The sequence below is a fragment of the Harpegnathos saltator genome, unplaced genomic scaffold (genome assembly GCF_003227715.2).
Source record: "Harpegnathos saltator strain DR-91 unplaced genomic scaffold, Hsal_v8.6 scaffold406, whole genome shotgun sequence".
Classification (NCBI taxonomy): Eukaryota; Metazoa; Arthropoda; class Insecta; order Hymenoptera; family Formicidae; genus Harpegnathos; species Harpegnathos saltator.
The window spans coordinates 594,276-618,214 of NW_020230213.1; the positions used below are offsets into that span (position 1 = coordinate 594,276).

Here is a 23,939-nt window from a genome sequence, read left to right on the forward strand (position 1 = left end):
ATCGGATGTGTTAAAGGTTATCTCCATTACGCTAAATTAAATTACCAATTTAAGCCTCCGTCGATACACTCGAAACTCGCTAGTTATCGCTCATGATACGCAGGAGGAAAGGTAAGTGTATGAAAGCAGGCATAGAAACAGAATGTTGAAAAATGTCAAACTAAATTCAGTTAAATATGCTTTATTCTTCAGTAGTATTTGTATAAATTTAATATGATTTATACAATACAAAAATTTATTGAATTTCAATCACTACTACTGAACAAGGCATATTTTGAAATACATTTGTTTGACTTCGAGGTGAAAAATCTAATCAAACAAGCCAAAGCCGATATCTTCCGACTCAGAATCTTCTTCTTTCTCCTCTGTTGAAACAAGATTATTTGTGTAATTAATATTAATACATATGATAAGAATTTGTCACAATTTTTAAATATAATATCTTGGTACAACAGTAATAGACTGTTAATGTTATAATAAAGAAATATATGAATTTACCCTCTTCCTCTTCTACTATAACTGCTTCATCATTGGCAGGAGCAGCAGCTGCTCTATCAACTGGCATAAATGATAATTTTTTCTTGCCTAAAATTATACAATAATAACAATAACAATAAAAAACTTAGGTCTCATGGAATATATGTTATTATTAAAAAAGAAAATGATATTTTATAAAACTCATTACATACTTTTGGTAATTAATTCATCAATGGATTTCCGGAAACTATTTAATTCGGAAATTACTTTTTCCAATTTTTCATCATCAGTTTCAATACCAACTGATGACAAGATCTTTTTGATGTCATTCTCGGTTGGTGAGGCTTTACCTCCAAGAATGACTAGTACATAAGCAGCTAGGTAACGCATTCTATAGGACAATATATTCATATTAAATTATTGATGCAATATAAGAAGTATAAGTAATTCTTTTAAAATTTAGTCATCAGTAATGGATCATCATTCACATTTATTCAGATGAAAGATAGTATGATAAGTCATCATAAAATATATAACAAATTTGTATATGCACATTGATATAAAAATATGTGGAATAAGTAGTGGATAACCTATTGTACTTGAAAACAATGATATCAAATTTATATATTTGATTCTAAAAAAAATCTAAATTATATATATATATATATATATATATATCAGAGAGAAGAAGGAGAGGTGTCATGGGCTGCTTTTATATTATTCATAGTTAAGCCTTAAGCCAGCGGCACACGGTGCTTGTTTTGTGCTGAATTACTTGCTGGATAAAAATATTGGTTCTGATTGGTACATTTCCGAAGATGGATGGAAATGCACCAATCAGAACGCAGTATTTTCATCCAGCAAGTCCAGCACAAAAACAAGCACCGTGTGCCGCTGGTTTTATATTTGAGGCCTCCTTATATCCATCTTTAGATGCTGCATGTATTATTTTATTGGCTACAAACCATCTGAAGATAAACTTAAGGAAGCCTTAAATATAAGGCCTGACATTGAATACGGGTATTACCCAAGCCAAGTGCGAAGTGCTCTCTGTAAAACCGTGTACTAAATATGAACTATGAACAATGAACTAACACGCCAGTATTCACGACACCACGCTCTTTACTGATTTTCCCTACCACGCACACACACATAGCCAGCTCAGTCTATTCATGTGACACGGATAGAGCGAGCCGGCTATGTGTGCGTACACTCGCGAGCACAATAGTTTGTGACCGTTTTTTTGTAACTTTCGGAACGTATCCCGACTCGAGAAGAATGAGAGTCACTGCTTCGTCTGTGGAGCACGCCTGCGCAGTGACTCACGACGAAAGGCGAGAAATGAAATATACGTGGTGGGACATATTATAATAATACAGACTCAGATGAAATGAATACTCCAGCATTAAATGGAAATGAGGGAACACAGAACAGACAAGAATCATCCGATGTAGGTCTTATACTCCGGAGGACATCCGAAAAAGGTAAAATATGAACTTAATTAAGAGAATTAAGCTGCATTACGATAGTTACGATTCTATTATACATTTATATACGATTTATTGTACCAGCAACAGCCATCTTCTATAGCAGAAGCAATGATATTAGATACAGAAGCAGCTGTTATAGCGAATTTTGAATTTTTGGGACATACAGACATGGACATGGAAGAGGAAGAAGGAGATGGAGACAATGAAATTTATGATGCAAATACAGATACCAAACCAAATAAAGTAACGCTTACTATCATCTTGCGTTTTAATGATATTGTTCACGCTATTTGTTAACATAATTTCTTATTTTTCAGGCATCTATCCCCCTTCTAGCGGAAGATGTTGATACAGATGCAGAGGCAGAAGTATTAAATGAATTAAATCTCCTCACAGAAATTAAAGAATCGCCACCTCGTTCTATCTATCTGGAAATGAATTCTTCAAAGGGGTCAGTAAATCCCTTTTTATTCGTGTACTTTAAGATAAAATATAAACCTATTACAATAATAGATATTCAAAAGATGATAATAAGCGTTACTTTATTTGGTTTGGTATCTGTATTTGCATCATAAATTTCATCGTCTCCATCTCCTTCTTCCTCTTCCATGTCCATGTCTGTATGTCCCAAAAATTCAAAATTCGCTATAACAGCTGCTTCTGTATCTAATATCATTGCTTCTGCTATAGAAGATGGCTGTTGCTGGAACAATAAATCGTATATAAATGTATAATAGAATCGTAACTATCGTAATGCAGCTTAATTCTCTTAATTAAGTTCGTATTTTACCTTTTTCGGATGTCCTCCGGAGTATAAGACTTACATCGGATGATTCTTGTCTGTTCTGTGTTCCCTCGTTTCCATTTAATACTGGAGTATTCATATCATCTGAGTCTGTATTATTATATGTCCCACCGCGTATATTTCATTTCTCGCCTTTCGTCGTGAGTCACTGCGCAGGCGTGCTCCACAGACGAAGCAGTGACTCTCATTCTTCTCGAGTCGGGATACGTTCTGAAAGTTACAAAAAAACGGTTACAAACTATATGCTCGCGAGTGTACGTGGTGGGGGAAGTCAGTAAAGAGTCGTGGATATGGCGTCGTTAGTTCATGTGCACGGTTTTAGAGAGCGCTTCGCACTTGGCTCGGCTAAAAGCGGCCCATGACACCTCTCCTCTCTGTATATATAATTAAAAATTCTGAATATAGGCCGGTATTCATAGTCGGATCTTATATTTAAGACCGTCTTAAGTTTATCTTCAAACTCTGTACAAAGCATTTCATTGGCTATAGAGTATCTGAAAGTGAACTTAAGACGGTCTTAAATATAAGACCTGACTATGAATACCAGCCATAGACATTATAAGAAAGGTATAAAATAAAGGTAATTATCTGGAATACAGGCCTCCTCACCAATTTCACTGAAACTTTGTGCAATTGTGTATTTCGGTGTCTAGAACACGATTTTGAAAGAAAAAGTGTCATTCTCAAACAGATCAAACATTATGAAAATCTGAAAAAAGACATATAAAATTAGGAAATCTCCATCATGCCGATAATACAGGAACTTATGATCTGTTCTTTTTAGTCGCGCAAAGTGTAAGATAGTACATATAAGCGGAGGAGGAGTGGAGCCCCTCTACCTAAGAAAATCCTAATCTAATCTAATTATTATTGCATCTTTGACTGCGTTCCGAAATTCACTGCCAATACTGAAAATACATAGTTTATGTCACGTATACTATAGAATTTCTGGCAGAATATCTTAATGCAGCCTTTATATGCATTATTGAGCGTGGGTTTTAAAAATGTGCAGTTTTTGCTATTGCATTATTCTGATATTTATTTTTTGGTAAAACTTTAGAATAGGGCCTTTTTCGAATTTTGATATTTATTTGTTACTCATGGTAAAAATCTTTGTTGTGACTCCGACAATGATAATCAATCGGGGGAGCCCGAAAAAAATTTTACCGACTTATTTTTTGAACAATTTTTTTGGTAAATATTCAGAAGTACTGTTATACCAAAAACTATGTTTTCTTATTCAATAATTTACAAAACTAGCTGTAAAAAAGCATGTATACAAAGTTTTACATATATATTAAGGGAGAGGGGACGGGGACTAAGATCTTTATAGGAAAAAACACGAAAATTTTATTCCACATATTTAAAATTTTAAATATCGATTTTATACTGATTAAATACCGTTCACAGTTGTTACTCGAATCTTTCGCCTTACTAAAAACAGATGAGTCTACGATATACTACCCAGATAGCACACGGATGTCCACTGGACGTCTGTTATATGTCCATTTTTTTACAAAAGACGTCCATAGGACGTACGTTTGTCACAACTTCGGACATAGGACATCCGATGGACGTACATCGGACGTACTACAGGTCTGATGTCCAATAAGGACATCCTTGTTACGTCTAATTTATGTCCACGGACGTAAATCGGACATACGGACATAAATTGGACGTGAAACGTACATCCATTGGATGTTCGGTGCTATCTGGGTAAAAATGAAAACTGAAAAAAAGATTAGCAAGTTCTCTATGCAAGGTAGGACGTATCATAAATTACAAGCAAAATAAAATAAAGCATTATTCACAATCATGCTCTGCTTTAATCAAAAGTACAAATTTATATTATAAAGTCTAAATTGTAGCGGAGAATAGTTTATGTCTTTGGTTTATTAAATTCATTGAGTTTTTTATACTTTTACTCAATAGTTTAAATTTAATGTATTTTTCCTTCAGAGTTTTATAAGACCCGAAAAAACTTGAAAAAAATAGGTCGGTAACATTTTTTTCGGGCTCCCCCCATTGATTATCATTGTCGTAGTCACAACAAAGATTTTTATCCAGCAAGTAGCACAAATATATCAAAATTCGGAAAAGGCCCTATTCTAAAGTTTTACCTATTTTTTAATATATATTTTTGTACTTAATGTTTACACAATTCAATGCAAATGTACATATTCACATTCAAGATTCACATACGTATTATTCACGTCGTTCGTAAACGTTTGGCAGCTGTAGAACAGAGTGAAAAAATACTAATCACAGTAAGTTTGACAGTGGGTGCTTCCGAGATGTCCAGGGTTGGATCGAGTTGAGTTAGTTCCACTATAGTATATGTAACGGATACTATAGTAAAACTAACTCAACTCGACTCAACTCTAGACATTTCAGAAGCATCTAGTAAATAACTTTAGGAAAATAGTATATATAACATATCAAAATATTTATCAGAAAAATATATGATATCGATAACTATACATATTATACTATACATATTATATAATTATTAATTATTTATGCCTATATTTGATTTGCTAATGTAGATATATATATTTGCATTCAACGTTCACATGATTTACATAGGCTGCGTTCCGATATTCACTGTCAGCACTGAAAATATATAATATACGTGACGCATACTATGTATTTTCAGTACTGGCAGTAAATACCGGAACGCAGCCATAGTCGTACACCATATTGCTTTTGGCAGTCTATAGGATAGAGTGAGAAAGGTTTGATGCCGTGCAACGTTCTCACTCTGTCGTAAACTGCCAACTTTCGGCTTCACCCCTTCGTCTATAAGCTGGTCGAATGCTTGGTCTAGTTATATACGTCATTGGCAATTTCATCTTCTCTGTGACCAATATTTTTTTAATACAAACTAGCTGACTTTCTGTTTCAACTTTCTGTTCGAAATTTATACATTATTTTACTAAATATGATGTGTAAGTTTATCGGTCAGTTTATTGATCACAAAGAAAATGAAAATGCAACCAAAAGCTTTAGGAAAATTTATGAATTGAGATATATTTGGCATAACTAACGACATTTTATCTTAAATAATAATACAAAATAGAATCAATTAAAGAACAAATTAAAAAAATATCAAAACATTGTAAAACTTAAAAATACTTGTATATTGTAAGAGTAAAAGTATAATTCATATTTTGTTGCCTTCATTATCTGTTTTATATTATACAAAAATATATTAATATATAAATTAAGGAATAAATACACATATTTCAAAAACTTCATATATATATTTTTAAAACTTTCAAGATGAGCACAAAAATATCGTAAATATTTATAAAATTTCTCTGGCTTGCATATGATCTATGTGTATATATGAACAGACCAACTAGATAGTAGCGCCATCTGCAATTTTCTTTTTTTTTTTAATTCGATGACGGGTTTGCTAGAGAATTTCCCCCACCATGCACGCATCATAGCTGGTTCAGTCTAGCCGTGTGACAGTGACAAGTGCATGTCTTATACGAATAGACCGAGTTGGCTGTGTGCGTGCGTGGTGGGGGAAATTCTCTGGCAAGCCCAGTTACCCAATTCCCATCACTAGTGGACACGGAAATACACGTGCAAAATAGAAGAGTTGGAAGGAACTGCTTTTAATCCATTCGAAAGCGACACTTTTTTCTTTCAAAATTGCGCAACAAAATTTTACGCAACAAAATACACAATTGCATTTCAGGGAAATTGGTGGGGAGGCCCGCATTCTAGATCAGAACTTGGCGCAATTTGCTTTTGCCCGATTTTCAACTTGTTCCGCCTACCGCGGAGCGGTATTTTCCTTTTGTCTTCTTCCGCAGCTCACGAACCGCATGAAGCAAGTAACGTACGACACGTGAAAAAAAACGTGTCAATAATAGGTGACTAAACTATTCTATAACTAACTATATAAACTGTAGGTGGAAAACTATTGAAAACAACTTCATACGTCACACGTTATTAAGCCTTGTGGGCCACGCACGAGAAAAGACGTAAAAGAAATAGCAATAAGCGAAGCGAGCTGAAAATCAGGCAAAATGTGTAAAATGTGCCAAGCTCTGTTCTAGATAATTAGCAAAATAAAATATATATCCTACGTATAATCTATTCGTAGGTTTTATACAAACGTGATACAGGTGAAGAGATCCAACGATGCAACAATTAACAAAACACAATCGGCAAAACACAATCGGCACAATGCAATAAATATATTGCATATTTTAACTTAAATATTTAAATTACTTAAAACGCAGAATATTTCCTATGTAATAAAATTTGAAATGCACATATACCTTTAAGTCTTGAGATATAAAATGTAAGGTTACACGACGTTTTCCTGAAAAGTAGAGGGGTTGGCACCAACGAAAACCTCTAGGCAACTTAATTTCAATTTCCGTCGATTAGTAACACTGTTCAAGTAGTAGTCTGCCAGTTTGCTGAATCTTTTTGACAGATGTGCGCGCGTGTTTATAATAAATATTTACGATCGTAATATTTTATAAATGTAAGTATAATATATATATATATATATATTACGACATTTATTTAAAATAAAATTAAGTAAAAATATTACAAATAAGAGAAAACAAAATTTATTAATATGAACGAAATGAAAAACAATGATATTATACGTATAAGTGGATTAATTATTATATGCAATTAAACAATTTGAGTTCTTCTATGTTTCGCTTAACATATCTTGATAAAATATTACTTATAGTTGTGGCATTGTTCTTCGCATTTCTGTCATCGTCAATAACGGAATGAAGTCTATACAAGATGAAAGGAGCATTAATAATGAAAGAAGTAAATGGAAAATAGACAAATATATATCAGATAAATAGCAAATATTCTCATGAAAGAAAAGATTATGTATGTATGTGCTATCTGTAATTGTAGATGTTGTTGGACCGATTCTTTTCTTTGATTAATTTTTTTGTTCCAGCTTCCTAGCTAACCAGGAGTGCTTGTAAAATGTCAGTAGCCAGAGGAACAATAAGGAAAATTAAAAGAAGAATAAGAAGTATATTAAAGTATTTATTAAATAATCTCTTTTGTCCAACTAATTCAGATAATGAATATAATATTAATAAAATATCTAAATTATTAGTATCTTGGATTTTATTCCAAATTGTTTGAATTTCATTTTCCCTCCGTTTTAATAAATAATGCTCTGATCTCACCGAGAAGTTTGGATGTTTCAGTTTACTTTGAATGTCTTTTTGGTGTTCAATTAGATTAGCTATAAATAATATTAAATTATAAGAACAGTAAAAATAATGAAAAAACTGTTTACAATAGAGCATTTACAATATACCTAAAAATTCAACTATTTTTGAATGTTTCTTTAGGCTTTCTCGTAATTCTCGGTTGTGTCTTTCAGAAATATTGTTCGTTCTGTGTAACTGTTGAAAAACACAAAATGAACGAGGTTTGAAGCCATTTAACCATGTCTCTCTATAATAATGAAAAAATGATCGAAGATATTTGCAATCATTAAATATTATTTTATAAATAATTTCGAAGGCTCCTTCTATCAAATCTTCCAGCAAAAAAGCCAAAGATATCAATAGTTTTAATGCGCCCCAACCTGATTCCTTTTTGTCGCCTTTTAGGATGTTGTGCTTCTCAGCATTATGTATTAAGGCCTGTAATAAGAAAGCGGTATAAAGAAAATTGACATGTATTTCATGTTTATTGTTTTGTATATAGTTATCTTTTATTTCCTGACTATAATGAAAGAAGCAGCCAATGACTTTAGCTCTGGGAAAAATCGTTTGTAATGCCTTTCGCTCGGCTTTTTCAAAATCTGATATTATAATTTCTGGTGCTAATTTAATTACGTGGATGACTTTTTATACAACATTTAAATAATCATCAAAAGTGCATCCTTCCATTATAGTGTAAACAATTGGAAATATCTGAAATTTAAGAACAATTTAATTTACTCATTTATTTACATATAATGATTTTGCAGGAAAATCAACTAATTATTAAATGAAAAAATAAATTAATTGTTTGCTTATCTTATTATCATATCTAATTATAATTGTTCACAATTGACAATTATTTTCTTGAATTTGAGGAACTGTCTTAAATGTTCCATCTACAGAAATGGTTAGTTTGTCATTAATTATTGACATAACTGACTACACTAAAACCTTATCAATAAAAATAATCGCTTTGGTATTTTTTCCTTTCATTACAAAATCAACAATAAAAGAATCAGTTGTTTCTATTTTTAATAATTCTTTCCAATTTTCTTTATTTAAACAATATGTTAAATCATTTAAATTTTTTGGAATATTTCGAATACATTTTTTTTTGTCTTTCAATTGATTTTTCTAAATTACCAATTTTTGTCAAATCTAATAAATGGTCGTATCTAGATATAAATAAACAAATTACAATTACAATTACAAATATAAAAATTACAATTATAAATAATAGGTACTCATCTTCATTAATAACATTTATTTGTTGTTTTCTATTTTTTTATACTCATTTTCTATTTGTTTTATACTCACTTCGAAATAATTCTTTTCTTTATTAATCTAGATGATTCGAATGCATATGATGTTTCGATTTCTTTACTAATTTCACATAATTGAAATACAGGTTTTTCAATGCTCATGTTTTCCACTAACAATATAATTACCACTTACAATTTTTAATTTTGCTTTACATTGCACTTTATTTTTACGAAAACTACATTCATAATATCTATTTGTCACAGAGACTTATGGATATAACTTTCAATGCGCAACGAGAACGAGGAGGGTGCGGGAGGGGGATATGTAACAAATGAAAAAGTCAAACATGTATATACATGCAGTACCAAATATGTACACACACACACACACACACACAAGAACAGACCATAAGTATCTGTATTACCGACATGACAGATTTCCTAACCTCGCATTTGTCACTTTTTAACTATTTATTTCTCGCAAACTAGAGCCGAGCGACCATTTTTACTTGCAGATTCGGCTTCTACACGTCAAAATACACAAGATAGGTGAGTTTGAGCGAAATCGAAGGTGAGGCCAGTCTTCTAAATAATTACCAAATGCGCAATTACCATTATGCTAAATTAAATTACCACTTTAAGCCTCCATCAATAAACTCGGAACTCGCTAGTTATTACCTATGATACACAGGGAAAAAGGATATGAAAGTAAATGTAGAAACAAAATATTGAAAAATGTCAGACTAAATTCAGTTAAATACGCTTTATTCCTCAGCAATGGTACAAATTTAACAATTTATACAATGCAAAAATTTATTAAATTTTACTTATTACTGCTGAACATAGCATATTCTGTCCTGAAATAAAGTTGTTTAATTTCAAGATAAAAAAACCTCTAGTCAAATAAGCCAAAGCCCATATCATCATCTTCCGATTCTGATTCTTCTTTGGCGGGTTTCTTCTCCTCTGTTGAAACAAAATTATTCATGTAATTGACATTAATATATATAAGCATTCACCACTCTCCCTTTTAAGTGTGATTTTTTTAGTGCAATGGTAGTAAACTATTGATGTTATAATGAAGAAATATATGAATTTACCTTTCTTCTCTTCTACTGGAGCAGCTGCACCATTGGCAGGAGCAGCAGCTGCAGCACCTGCAGCAGCTGCTCCACCAACTGGCATGGATGATAATTTTTCCCTGCCTAAAATTATACAATAACAATAATAAGAATAATAAACTTAGACTTCATAAAGTGTTATTCTTAAATAAGAAAATGAATGAAAGAAAATATTTTATAAAACTCACTACATACCTTTAGTAATCAACTCGTCAATAGATTTTCCATTTAATTCTGAAATTACTTTCTTCAGTTTTTCAGAATCGGTTTCAATCCCAACCGATGACAAGATCTTCTCAATATCATTCTGGCTTGGTGAGGCTTTGCCCCCAAGAACAGCCAGTACATAAGCGGCCACGTAACGCATTCTATAGGACAATATGTTTATATTAAATTATTGATGCAATATAAGAAGCATATATAATTCTTTTAAAATTTAGTCATCAGTAATGGATATATCTTCACAATAATTTAGATGAAAGATGGTATAGTATAAATCATCATAAAATAACAAATTTTTATATGCACATTAATATAAAAATATGTACACACTGATATAAAAAAATGATAAATTTTTATATGCACATTGATATAAAAATATATGGAATACCATCTACAATGGATAACTTATGCTTGGAAACAATGATATCGAATTTATATATTTTATTCTAAAAAAAATCTGTATATATATATAAAATTAAAAATTCTGGAGATAAATATTGTAAGAAAAGTTAAAAATAAAATATACATGCTTCGTATGATTTGTAGGTTTTATACAAGATACAGATGTGATATAGATGAAGAAATCCAACCATACAAGAATTAATAAAACACAATCGAATAAATGCATCGCATATTTTATCTTATTAAAGTTCAAATTACTTTAAGCGCAAAATATTCTTTCCTATATAATAAAATTTAAAATGTATACATACCTTTAAGTCTTGCGACACGAAACGTGAATCACGCTCAACAGCACAAAGCGTACAGTGCTACAGGCAAGCTGGGATAGAAAAGAGGAACCGGAAAGATTACGTATTATGATGAAATGGTAACTACATCGAGGATTTGTGTCCTATCGTCACCAGCGTTGCCAGTCATGGCACATTCGTACCACATGTGGCACAATTAAAGGTCAGTTGCACACAGACACAATTTAGTGATTTGGTGGTACATTATGCATTTTTTGTGGCACGAAAGAAGAAAAAGTGATATAATTCCATTTTTAAGTGAAAGTTTTAAATCTGTGGATTCTATGACAAACGTATCGCATTCTACAAGCAAAAGTATGTAGATTTAAGCCAGTGGCACACGGTGCTTGTTTTCGTGCTGGATGAAAATACTGCCTTCTGATTGGTACTTTTCCGAAGATGGATGGAAATGCACCAATCAAAACGCAGTATTTTCATCCAGCAAGCAATCCAGCACGAAAACAAGTACCGTGTGCCGTTGGCTTTAGTATAACCAATAAAGTGGCACTTACATTATCTGGAGTGCGTTCGAAACTTGTACATTACGGATAAAGTAACTAGCATTAGAAAATAAGAATAAGAAAAAAAAGAGTAAATATCTTTTTATCATAATTGGTTAATTCAATTACTCTGCATTCAGGGCTGCATTCATAGTCGGATTTTATATTTAAGATAGTTTTGAGTTCACGTTCAGATATTCTGTAGCCAATGAAATGATCCAGCATCTGAAGATGAACTTAAGATCTTAAATATAAAGCCAGCGGCACACGGTGCTTGTTTTTGTGCTGGATTCCTTGGCCGAAAAAACTTTAACAAAAAACTACAAATTTTTACTAAAAATAGAAATCTGCAGAAATTTGTATACAGATGTAAATATTTGTAGATAAATTTGTTTTTTTTGGGGAATTTTGTACAAAATAATACCACAAATTACAATATTCTATAACCTAGAAATCACTGCAACTAAAGCCAGCGGCACACAGTGCTTGTTTTCGTGCTGGATTGCTTATTGGATGAAAATACTGCATTCTGATTGGTGCATTTCTATCCATCTTCGGAAATGTACCAATCAGAACGCAGCATTTTCATCCAGCAAGCCATCCAGCACGAAAACAAGCACCGTGTGCCGCTGGCTTAAGACCGGATTATGAATACAGCTCTCAAAGTATAATTTCCGAACCTCTAAAGATACACAAAAAGTGTTAGTTTTAAGATGCAAATTTAAGATACAAATATAAGATTAGACAATAAAAACTACTTATAGATTCCTTAGTTCTTATAAAATCTTCAAAATATATTAACCCAGACAGCATCGGATATCCAATGGATGTACGTTTCACGTCCAATTTATGTCCGTATGTCCGATTTATGTCCGTGGACATAAATTGGACGTAACAAGGATGTCCTTATTGGACATCAGACCTGTAGTACGTCCGATGTACGTCCATCGGATGTCCTATGTCCGAAGTTGTGACAAACGTACGTCCTATGGACGTCTTTTGTAAAAAAAAGAACATGCAGGGTGAAGAAAAAACCCCAGCACCCCTGAAAATTTCGAAAAATATACACTTTATAAAAAAATGTTTCAGACAAAAGTTGTAGCGTTGAAAAATATCTATTTACCGATCTTAACAGTTTGACCTTGAGTAGCGTCATCAAGGTCAGGACAAGGTCACCTCGGATTTTTTAAATGGAACCTCCAACTTTTTATTACATATTCTTATAGCCCTTCTTCAGACCTTTTCAAAGCACTATGATTGTATCCAATTTGAATAAACTGTTCCGAAGTTATCGAGTTTTTTAAAGTATGATATCTAGCCAACTAAGAGTATGATCACTAGCCAACAAAATCGGAGGATGGCCAACTAAGGCAAGGTCGGAGTGATCGAGCCAACTAAGACAAGATCGGAGGATGATCCAGCCAACTCGTAAAAATAATTGCACGACTAACTTCCAGGCGTTGGCTTCTATTGGCTTGTCTTAATTTCGTTGATTGATTTATTTCAGTTATTTATTTATTTGAACTATTCTGCTGTTCGATGTTTATTTCTTTCATTTACTCATTTAATACTCATTACAGTTTAGTGAATCGCAAACTCGACTGAAATTCTTCTATTTTTTTGAAAATTATTAAAGAACAGTTTGAAGCTAGTTGTAAGCTGACTTAATTGCACTTTATTCCGTGCTCATTATTATTCTTCAGCACTGTCTTTAGAATAACTTTGAATTGATCCAAATATTAATTTAGTCGATTAGACTAAATCTTACTACTTCTGCTTGTCAATATGGCAAGTCTTTCAGAACGAGAACACATATTTCTTTTGATGATGAGAGGATGGGATGATCGACTAAGGTCGTACAATGATGTGAGGTGGTTTTTTAATGAAACTTTTCGTAATCAGGATAATGCCATTTCAAAATCTACTGTTGAAAGAACGATAAGGCGTTTTCAGGAAACTGGAAATGTGAAAAATCGTGCAATACCAGGTAGGTCAGTATCAGCAACAAGTGTAGAAAAATTATTAGATGTTCTATAATCCTTTATCGAAAATCCGCATGATTCGACCCGCAAAGTAGGACAGCAACATGAAATAGATCAAATGTCTGTGCTTAAAATATTGAAAATGAATAATTTCATCCTTATAAGATCCATCTTGTACAAGAGCTAAATGAAGATGATTTTGATAGTCGCATTGAATTTTGTGATTTGATGATGGAAAAAATAGCGGAAGATCCTATCTATCTATCAAATGTAGTATTTTCAGATGAGGCAATATTTCAGTTAAATGGCCACGTTAATCGACACAATTGTAGATTTTGGTCAGATACAAATCTTCACTGGATTGAAGAAACACACACGCAGTATCCACAAAAAGTGAATGTTTGGGTAGGCATTTTGAATAATGTTATCATAGGTCCATTCTTTATTGACGGAAATCTAACAGCGATAAAATATGAGAATATGCTAAGAAGAAATAGTTCCAGCGATACAAGCAATCATAGATGACAACTTTGAGCATACATGATTCCAACAAGATGGTGCCCCCCCCACATTACGGAAGGGACGTCCGTAATTATCTGGACACAGTGTTTCCTCATCGATAAATGGGTAGAAGAGGACCTATACTAGAATGGCTTCCTCGATCACCCAATTTATCACCCAACGATTACTTCCTGTGAGGCCATTTAACACGTTGACTGCCACGGAATTTTTCACGATTCCGGTCTAAGGAGCCAATTTGATTTAATCATGTTATATTATTAAAAACTTTAATAATAGTACATAGTAATAATCAAAAAGCTTAAAAAATGTTTTCTTTTTAAAACATTTTTTTTCCTCTTTCCTGAGGCCATCTATTCATATTTACACTGTTATGCTACGAGTTTCCTCGTAGCTGTACAAATATGGCAAGTAATGAAGGGACGAGATAACTCGTAGTTAGGCGTCCTGGGCAAGTAAACAACCTACAAGATATCTCGTAGTTGGCAGTCAACGTGTTAAAAGATAGAGTTTACAAAACGAAACTACAAAATTTGGATGACTTACGAAATCGAATTCTTGATGAAGCTGCTCTCATCCCTGCTGATTACATTCAAAAAGCCGTTTCATCTTTTTACGATAGATTAGCTTATTGTCAAACTGTTGATGGCGGACATTTTGAACAATTACTTTAAAGTTTTCCAGTATTGCCTTAGTTGGCCGGATCATCCTACGATTTTGCCTTAGTTGACCGGATCATCCTCCGATCTTGCCTTAGTTGGCCGGACAACTCCCGACTTTGCCTTAGTTGGCCGGATCATCCTACGATTTTGCCTTAGTTGGCCGGATCATCCTCCGATCTTGCCTTAGTTGGCCGGATCATCTTCCAATCTTGCCTTAGTTGGCTGTATCATCCTCCGATCTTGCCTTAGTTGACTGGATCATCCTCCGATCTTGCCTTAGTTGGCTAGATCATCCTCCGATCTTGCCTTAGTTGGCTGGATCATCCTCCGATCTTACCTTAGTTGGCCGGATCATCCTATGATCTTGCCTTAGTTGGCTGGATCATCTTCCAATCTTGCCTTAGTTGGCCGGATCATCGTACGATCTTGCCTTAGTTGGCTGGATCATCCTCCGATCTTGCCTTAGTTGGCCGGATCATCCTATGATCTTGCCTTAGTTGGCTGGATCATCCTCCGATCTTGCCTTAAGCTAAGACTCCATGCATGCGGTGAGCTGCGGCAAATGCTGCGGTGACCAATCAGGAGGGAGGCGCAAGTCCGGTTGCGGCAAGCTCCGGCATACGTCTGTCTCCTGATTGGTCACCGCAGCCGTTTGCCGGAGCTCACCGCATGCATGGAGTCTTAGCTTTAGTTGGCTAGATATCTTACTTTAAAAAACTCGATAACTTCGGAACAGCTTATTCAAATTGGATAAAACCATAGTGCTTTGAAAAGGTCTGAAGAAGGGCTATAAGAATATGCAATAAAAAATTGGGAGTTCCATTTAAAAAATCCGAGGTGACTTTGTCCTGACCTTGATGACGCCATCCAAGGTCAAATTGTTAAGATCGGTAAATAGATCTTTTTCAACGCTACAACTTTTGTCTGAAACATTTTTTTATAAAGTGTGTTTTTCGAAATTTTCAGGAGTCCCGGGGTTTTTTCTTCACCCTGTATAATGGACGTCCAATAGACATCCGTGTGCTGTCTGGGCTGATTGGTATATTTCCGAAAATGGATGGAAATCAGGATGCAGTATTTTCACCCAGCAAGCAATCCAGCACGGAAACAAGCACTGTGTGCCGCTGGCTTTAAGCCCGTGTCACACTACGGATTGAAGATCAAGGATTGCGGATTGAAGATTAAATTTCGACAAATCAACGAACTTCGGTTTTGATTTGCTTTAATCCGATTGGTCAAATTTCAATCTTCAATCCGCAATCCTTGATCTTCAATCCGTAGTGTGACACGGGCTTTACTCATGCACTTTATTCTAACCTATATACACATGTAATACATGTGTAAAATATTTGAAAATCACACAAATTACACATTATAATATTTTTATAAACGTAGATAGCAAGTTTACAAATCTCCTAAATTTACATAAAAGATATAAGAAATAATGCTTCATAAAGATATATTTCTTAAGTTGCGACATATTTTATCTACAATATGCAATTAAGAAAATTATACTTATGAAAAAAAAAACGCATTAATGAGTAGGAAATATGTATTTGTCTCTTATGTACAATATCACAAGGATACAAAATAATTATTTTTATGAAGTATTGTTGAGTACATTAATTTTTTTTAATCCCATATAATGAAGTGGTTTTTAAAGTATGTCTTAGAATTATTATTAAATCAATGATAAACTTTTGTGTAATATTGAGAGTAAAAAAAGAATAGTAATTTGATTATTTTTTATAAATTATATACAAAAATATAACGAAACATATGAATAAAATTTACAGAAATTAATGTTATGGAAAACCTAAGTTATAGGAAATCTAAGTATAACATTTTAATTGCAAAAGTAAAACTATTGTAAAAAAAAGAAACAGTTGAAAATGAAACTATATTAAATATTTAAGAAAATGTTACATCTACTTTTACATTGTATAATAACATTGTATAAACAATGCTAGTAAAAAATAAACAGTATTACATATACAAATGTTCCAAATACTGTTCATGCTTCAATTACACTGAAAATCTATGTAAAAAGTTTAACATGCCTTTAGAAGGCACTGCTTTAAACAATATTACTAACGATTAATCATATATTGGTAATCGTTATATCAATCAGTTGATATTGCAGCATCGTGTTTTGTCAGATCTGTTATAATAAGATATTTCTACCAATTGTTCTTTTATAATAAGATAGTTCTGCCAATTGTTCTTTTATAATAAGATAGTTCTGTCAATTGTTCTTTTCTGAAAAAAGAAGAACTAAGAAAACTAGTTATTTTCTTAAATAATACTTACTTGTGCGTTAATTACATAGCTCTGGTACTTTTTTTAAACTTTGTACATTTACATTAAAAATTTAGAATTGGTAAATTATATATATTTTATAATACAATGTATGTTCTTATGCATCTTCTACATTTATAAGTAATAGATTTATAAGGTAAATACGACACATCTATAGCTGGTATTTTTAATAATTTTGCATAAAAGGGTAGTTTTGTTTAGACGCACATAACTGTTTTTGCAACTTTTAATAATTCTTGCAATATGATCATCTAAGTATGATTTATTACCACGATATTATCATTTATTAGTTCTTATTTAAACTTACCCATGTTATTCAATCTTATCTTGACAGGGATTGAAGTTTTCCATACAAGTTAATCTATCGTCCTCATCGAATATTGATCCATCATCGGATAAATCATATTCATGACACATCAAAATATATTTACTCTGCGAATTGATTTTCCGTTCTTTTTGATGAGATTTCTTAATAGAAGTTGTGTGCAGCAGTTTCATAAATTTTATTGCATTCCAACTATTTGGAGGCGTTGTACTTAGATTTTTCGATTTCTTCATATCTTTTTTAATAATATTGTTTCCTCGGCTCGTAGACGGCTGAGGATCAAAAATGCTTTCCTCGTTCTTTTTGTTGTTCACATTATGCGTATTACTGCATACTCCCATCTCATCACAAGAAATATCATTATTTGGATTCAATTTTAAGGACGGAGATGTATGATCTCTTGATATCTTTATATTATCCATAAAATTCATGTTCTCAGTTTCCTTAATATACTCGGATGGCTTCTTCTCTAGAATTCGTCTTTTGCACATGCTACCATCATGCTTGTCCTTCTTATGTGATTTTTTAATTGAGTCTATATTACAAAGCAATTCTGCTGTTGACATATTAATTGGTGTTAATCTTCCATTCTCATCTGTTGCATTTGTAGCTTCTACTGGTTTATCATCTGAAACAAAGTATGCATAATTTTCAAATAGCTCAAAATTTTCAATGTCAATATATTTATAGAAACTGACTCTTTTAGATGCCAGTTGTATAAACTTACCTTCTGATGACGTTTTGCTTCTACAAACATGGTTCTTGACAGTATCTAAAATCGATGACATTCTTTTTCTAATAGGAGTATGTATTTTAAATTCATCATCCGTATCTTCACATTCCGAAAACAATGATTCGGAACATAGCAATTCGTGCAGGGACATATTTTGTAGAGATATGTTCGTAAATCTTTTCTTTTTAAATTCATCACTTACCGGAAACGACTCGTTTCTATATTTATCAGAGTCTTTTTTTGTGAATCCATCATCCGTTAAAAAACCAATAGCTTTTTTACGACATTCGTTACCCTTAACATCGTATTTCGAAACATTTAAGATACTTTTATTCCTTCTCTTATCTTTTTTATGTGATTTTTTAACGGATGTAAATTGCGGCAACAGAAGTCTACTCGAATTTATATTTTCAGGTGTGTTTGGCCGTTCATAACTTTTCGAACAAATCACATTATAGTTGAGTAAATATTTACTACTAAGTAAGAAATTGCTTATGCTCTTCTGAGGTTCTTGATCTTGAGTACTTTGATCTTGAATATCTAACATTTTAACAAGTCCCACTGCTGTTGCACGCATTTCACAACATTTTGTATCGTTTGGTCTTTCATTCGTAAGATCGAAAACATCTACAAATTTCTTAGATGTAACTGAACCATTATCAGTTCTAGAGTCTTGAGAAACAGCTGAATCAGGTTCCAAAGATACCGATCTGTTTTCACGTTCTATTAAATCGACATTACCTAATGATGCCTTTTGTAAATAGAAATTATTTTCTTTATCATTACAATTCGATACTGATGATGTTGATATATCACCAATATCTTGTATATCCTCTTCGTATATCTTACAATCACTTGAATTGACAGTTTTTGTTATAGTTTTCCGCTTGATACAATCAGATATTGATTCATTGTCAGAAAATTCGTCGTCCAAATTATAAATGAGTGCCTTCTTAGCATTTCTACTCTTCTTTGGAGATTCATTTACAGTAGCCATGTAAGAACTGCTACTTGTAAGTATATCATCTGCTTCTAATGATTCTGTTCTTCTTTTCGCATGTAAACTTTTATTCCACACAGGGTCATATGATCTCCCCTATTAAAGTAAAAATAATATAAGTAATAAAGTAATAAAGTATTGGACACATATATCTGTTATTTATTCTCATTTGTTACAGCCTCTTAAGCCCTTAAATTAAGCTATTGGAATAAAAAGTAACTTTGTTTCTAATAATTCACACACAATTTGACAAATATTAGATATTGATTTAAAATCTGATAGTTTCAATAGTTTCGTTGTTAAAAATTAAGTCTTACTTTTACATGGAACAACATCATATACCAACTTCTGTTAAACTCTAGCAAAAGATGCCAATTTGGAGATATCCTACATAATTGTATCCTATATAATAATTACTATTCTATATAATCCTATATATCCTATATAATCCTATATAATAATTACAAAGAGATAAAACATGACATAATATTGTATTGACAGTGTAATACCTTTTTATGACTCTTCTTAATACTACTCATGCTTTCTGGGATGAACTGAATGATATTTTCAGGTGTATGCGGACTATCTTCTTCATCTTTATTAAACTCCTTAAGCAAATTCCTAGGTGTACTCGCAACTAAATCATAGCTAGGTGTTCTGTTACTTTGTTTTAAAAAATATAACTCAGGTGTCTGCACATTACATATAATACTATCAATCTTTTCTTTCATGTTGCTGCGAAGCAACGATGTAGATCCAGATGATGATGAGCTTGATTTTTCTGCACTTTTCTTAGTGTTGGTATCACTTAATATTTTAGCAACTTTTTGATTTTGCTGCGGTGTTTGATTTTGATTTTCATCCATTGATTCCAAAGATATAATTGGTACACTACTAGTAGAAGTATCGCTTAAATTTCTATTGGATCCCAAAGATTTATCTGATGTATACAATGATGTATTAAATATTGAGTCAATAGAAGTGCTTTCATCAAAACTACTATTTTCCTTTGAGCTAGAACTTGAGTCATATGTTAATGTTTTTTTTATGTTTTCATTTCTGCCATATGAAGTATCGCTGCGACTGAGTGCGTTCATTATCATAGCTGCTCTGTGTGAATATCGTGATGATTTATTCATATTGATGGAACTATTATCCAAATTTGAATTACGTGATAGACGGCGTAAACTATCTTTTCTTGGAAAGTTAATATCAAAATTCAAAGATCTATTAATTTTATATCGGAGTAAATATTTGTTTCTTTGTGTGACTGATTTACGAAGCACTCTAGATGATCCAAATCGTTTCATATAAACAAATTTTTTGGCCGATTCAGTCCAACCTGTAATCATACCATGTTCTGATTCTATGCTACAAGAATTATCTATTGTTTTCTTTTCTGTACTGTCACTACTCTGTGGTTTTGATTTCTGGTTCTCCAACATTATTCTTTACTTAGCATATGTTTGATATACAAATATAATAATCAGTTATGTCTATAAATAGATGTTCAAGCATATACATGCATATATCTATATAAGAATGCAAATATCTTATAAAATTAGTGCAGCTATTTTTGTTACAAGAACTATGACAAATAGTTTTGTTTTTCCTGTAAAAAAAAAAGTATATATGTAATTCATATAATTTCTATTTCTAATTTTAACAAATTTACACTACAATCAATTATGCTCTTGTATCATAATAAAGGATTTAAATAATATATAAATATCAAAAGATTTCAATTCCTATCATTAATCTTATCACTTATCATTATTTTATAAAGGTAAGATTGTTATATATCTGAATGTTATAAAATTCCTATTAATTGAATTTCTATTGATATTATGAAATTTCTATTAAAGTATGCTCTACAAATTTTGATAGAATGTATTTGTTTCCATTCCTTTTGTACACATTAGCAGAACATTATCACATATCTGCATATGTATAACTACGAGTGGATAAACTAAATTAATTAAAACAAAAAGAAAAAAAGAGAGAATGGAAGGAAGATTAGTCTTGGAATGAAGTTGAAAAAGCGTCTTGCTGATACATTCGCAAACGTTTACTTACGATTTGTCTTGCAGTAGGTACGATTTTGGATCTTCAACGTTTTTGTAAAAAAACGGTATTCAGCAAATAGTTTATGCTGATAGATCATTTAACAATTATCTCGTGTTGTCCCAAATATAATAACATAGCAATTCATAAATACCGATGGATATGTGCAATTTGATTCATTTATGACAAGCTCTCACAATAACACGACACAAGAAAAGAAGAAACGAAAGTGAATTAAAATCACAAAACGTAGATTTAGTGCAGATCCACAACGTTACTTTTGGTTTGTTCTTTTCTGCTGCACTGCAAAACTAGTGCAATAAGTTAGAATGAGATAACTATATTTTTTCTCACTTTAACTTATTGCACCAGTTCAGTAGTGCAGCTAAAAAGAACAGACCCTTTAATAATGGGTGCATTCAGTACTACAACCGCTCACTGAGCGCTAAGTGAGCTCTTGCATCTGATTGGTATATACCTTTAGATTTAAAAATATACACCAATCAGATGCAAGAACTCATTTAGTGCTCAGTGAGCGGTTGTAGTACTGAATGCACCCAATGAATTCGGCCGCTTGCACTGGTGTACACTCGCGGACATAAAGGTTTGTGCCCGTTTTTTTGCAACTTTCGGAACGCATCCCGACTCAAGAAGAATGAGAGTCACTGCTCCGCCTGCGGAGCACGCCTGCGCAGTGACTCACAACGAAAGGCGAGAAATGAAATATACGCGGTGGGACATATTATAATAATACAGACTCAGATGAAATGAATATTCCAGCATTAAATGGAAATGAGGGAACACAGAACAGACAAGAATCATCCGATGTAAGTCTTATACTCCGAAAGACATCCGAAAAAAGTAAAATACGAACTTAATTAAGAGAATTAAGCTGCATTACGATAGTTACGATTCTGTTATACATTTATATATGATTTATTGTTCCAGCAACAGCCATCTTCTATAGCAGAAGCAATGATATTATAATATCATAATGATCATAATATCATAATTCAATTCTCCATTAGAAAGCTGTTCTCCTATTGGATGTCGGACGACGTACGTCGGACATCGGACGCAATGTGAATCCTCCATTAGACTATAGCTGCGTTCCGTTTCACGCATCGAGCGCATCGATCGTAACCAATGCGTTGCGCGCATTGATATCGTTCCGTTTTCGTTAATGCGCCTATGCGCTTTTAGAAACGGAACGACTTTTGATGCGTTTGATGTGAAAGGAAAAATGGATGCTACCATGGTCACAATGGACATCGAAACATTGACAACAATAGCCTTATTTTCATTAGTGAATGATGACAACAGAATTAGCAGCAGTAGTAGCAGTAGTAGTAGTGAGTCTATATTTTATCAAGAAATCTTGATCTGTAGAAAAATATTCACACACATGCATTAATTTAAAAATACAATTGAATTGTTTCTAAAACTTTAAAATTTCAATTTTACCTTTCGATGCTCTTAACGCGATCTCTTTTTCGAGAAACACAGTGATCATTTCGTTATCCACTAATACGGGGAATTCAACTTTGTCGACTTTGTCCATTGTACGTATCTGTGATTATCTGTATGTATAAAATCAAAAAATATCGGTACGTTAAATATATCAGTCGTCACGTCACGTTGTCAGTATTTAAATAGGGTTATACAGGGTGCACGATTTATCTGAAAACATTGAAATATCTCGAGAACTATGCATTGAATAAAAAAAAGTGGTTAATGAAAGTTGTTAGTCTCGAAGGGGGACATCCAATGATACCAAACTCGACCTCCCACCCCACCCCCTGGGGGTGGGGGTTGGGGGCAACTTTGAAATCTTAAATGGAAACCCCCATTTTTTATTACAGATACGGATTCTACGCCACAAAATACGTAAATTTTGTCCGAAATTTTTTTTTTGATTCGTGATAGATGGCGCTGTAATCGCAAAAAATTATATTTTTCGCAATTCTCCAGAAATGATCATTGGATTGAGAAATAAAAATACCTGTTCAATATTTTTAAAGAACATAATAAAAGTTATTCCCCCCCCATCCTCTCGGGGTAGGGTGGGTGGTAACGTTCAAATCTCAAATGGGAACCCGAATCGAAGAGGGAACTGCTCGACGCGCCACTGTGGGTGGCGAACTACGGCTTATTATAAAAGGCAGTGTAATGCTATCTATCACGAATGAAAAAAATTGTTTCAATAAAAATTTCACGTACAATCTAATTCTGCAATGAAAAATGTGGGTCCCCATTTGAGATTTGAACGTTATCACCCACCCTACCCACCCTACCCCGAGAGGATGGGAGGGAATAACTTTTATTATGTTCTTTAAAAATATTGAACAGGTATTTTTTATTTCTCAATCCAATGATCATTTCTGGAGAATTGCGGAAAATATAATTTTTTGCGATTACAGCGCCATCTATCACGAATCAAAAAAAAAGTTTCGGACAAAATTTACATATTTTGTGGCGTAGAATCCGTATCTG

General features: G+C 32.8%; 4 protein-coding genes and 2 long non-coding RNA genes across 13 annotated transcripts; 2 read left to right on the forward strand and 4 right to left on the reverse strand.

Annotated features, from left to right (window-relative positions):
• Window positions 1-165: 165 nt before the first annotated feature.
• Window positions 166-7,103, reverse strand: LOC105186735 (60S acidic ribosomal protein P2). 4 transcript variants are annotated; one of them, XM_025301220.1, is made up of 4 exons: window positions 1,505-1,812; window positions 690-868; window positions 499-585; window positions 166-365 (listed from the first exon to the last, which is right to left on the reverse strand). In XM_025301220.1, exons 2-4 carry the CDS (start codon window positions 865-867, stop codon window positions 310-312), a joined length of 321 nt encoding a protein of 106 aa, XP_025157005.1. In that variant the 5' UTR covers window position 868; window positions 1,505-1,812; the 3' UTR covers window positions 166-309. The 4 variants fall into 4 exon arrangements, with proteins under 4 accessions (XP_025157005.1, XP_019698573.1, XP_019698572.1 ...); XM_019843014.2 differs by lacking the exon at window positions 1,505-1,812 and adding an exon at window positions 7,071-7,103 and having other exon boundaries at window positions 358-585; XM_019843013.2 differs by lacking the exon at window positions 1,505-1,812 and adding an exon at window positions 6,906-6,975 and having other exon boundaries at window positions 358-585.
• Window positions 1,830-2,664, forward strand: LOC112589123 (uncharacterized). Of its 3 annotated transcripts, none has more exons than XM_025301216.1 (3): window positions 1,830-1,927; window positions 2,049-2,210; window positions 2,285-2,664. In XM_025301216.1, the coding sequence occupies exons 1-3, from the start codon at window positions 1,868-1,870 to the stop codon at window positions 2,540-2,542; spliced, it is 480 nt and encodes a 159-aa protein (XP_025157001.1). In that variant the 5' UTR covers window positions 1,830-1,867; the 3' UTR covers window positions 2,543-2,664. The 3 variants fall into 3 exon arrangements, with proteins under 3 accessions (XP_025157001.1, XP_025157002.1, XP_025157003.1); XM_025301217.1 differs by having other exon boundaries at window positions 1,837-1,961; XM_025301218.1 differs by having other exon boundaries at window positions 1,898-1,961; window positions 2,055-2,210.
• A 110-nt stretch (window positions 7,104-7,213) lies between the features above and the next one.
• Window positions 7,214-7,781, forward strand: LOC112589125 (uncharacterized). The gene is made up of 3 exons (XR_003113297.1): window positions 7,214-7,282; window positions 7,499-7,650; window positions 7,724-7,781. It is a non-coding gene; the product is annotated as an uncharacterized LOC112589125 (long non-coding RNA).
• Window positions 7,782-7,949: 168 nt separating this feature from the next.
• LOC112589124 (uncharacterized) lies at window positions 7,950-8,700 on the reverse strand. Of its 2 annotated transcripts, XR_003113296.1 has the most exons (4): window positions 8,510-8,700; window positions 8,369-8,426; window positions 8,096-8,235; window positions 7,950-8,020 (listed from the first exon to the last, which is right to left on the reverse strand). It is a non-coding gene; the product is annotated as an uncharacterized LOC112589124 (long non-coding RNA). The 2 variants fall into 2 exon arrangements; XR_003113295.1 differs by having other exon boundaries at window positions 8,369-8,700.
• A 1,298-nt stretch (window positions 8,701-9,998) lies between these two features.
• LOC105186709 (ribosomal protein LP2) lies at window positions 9,999-11,504 on the reverse strand. Its single transcript, XM_025301221.1, has 4 exons — window positions 11,307-11,504; window positions 10,567-10,739; window positions 10,351-10,455; window positions 9,999-10,216 (listed from the first exon to the last, which is right to left on the reverse strand). The coding sequence occupies exons 2-4, from the start codon at window positions 10,736-10,738 to the stop codon at window positions 10,146-10,148; spliced, it is 348 nt and encodes a 115-aa protein (XP_025157006.1). The 5' UTR covers window position 10,739; window positions 11,307-11,504; the 3' UTR covers window positions 9,999-10,145.
• A 6,127-nt stretch (window positions 11,505-17,631) lies between these two features.
• On the reverse strand, window positions 17,632-21,733 carry LOC105186708 (uncharacterized). Of its 2 annotated transcripts, none has more exons than XM_011147099.3 (4): window positions 21,459-21,733; window positions 19,892-20,724; window positions 18,377-19,478; window positions 17,632-18,277 (listed from the first exon to the last, which is right to left on the reverse strand). In XM_011147099.3, the coding sequence occupies exons 1-4, from the start codon at window positions 21,544-21,546 to the stop codon at window positions 17,637-17,639; spliced, it is 2,664 nt and encodes an 887-aa protein (XP_011145401.1). In that variant the 5' UTR covers window positions 21,547-21,733; the 3' UTR covers window positions 17,632-17,636. The 2 variants fall into 2 exon arrangements, with proteins under 2 accessions (XP_011145401.1, XP_011145400.1); XM_011147098.2 differs by having other exon boundaries at window positions 19,892-20,994.
• Between the last annotated feature and the right edge of the window lie 2,206 nt (window positions 21,734-23,939).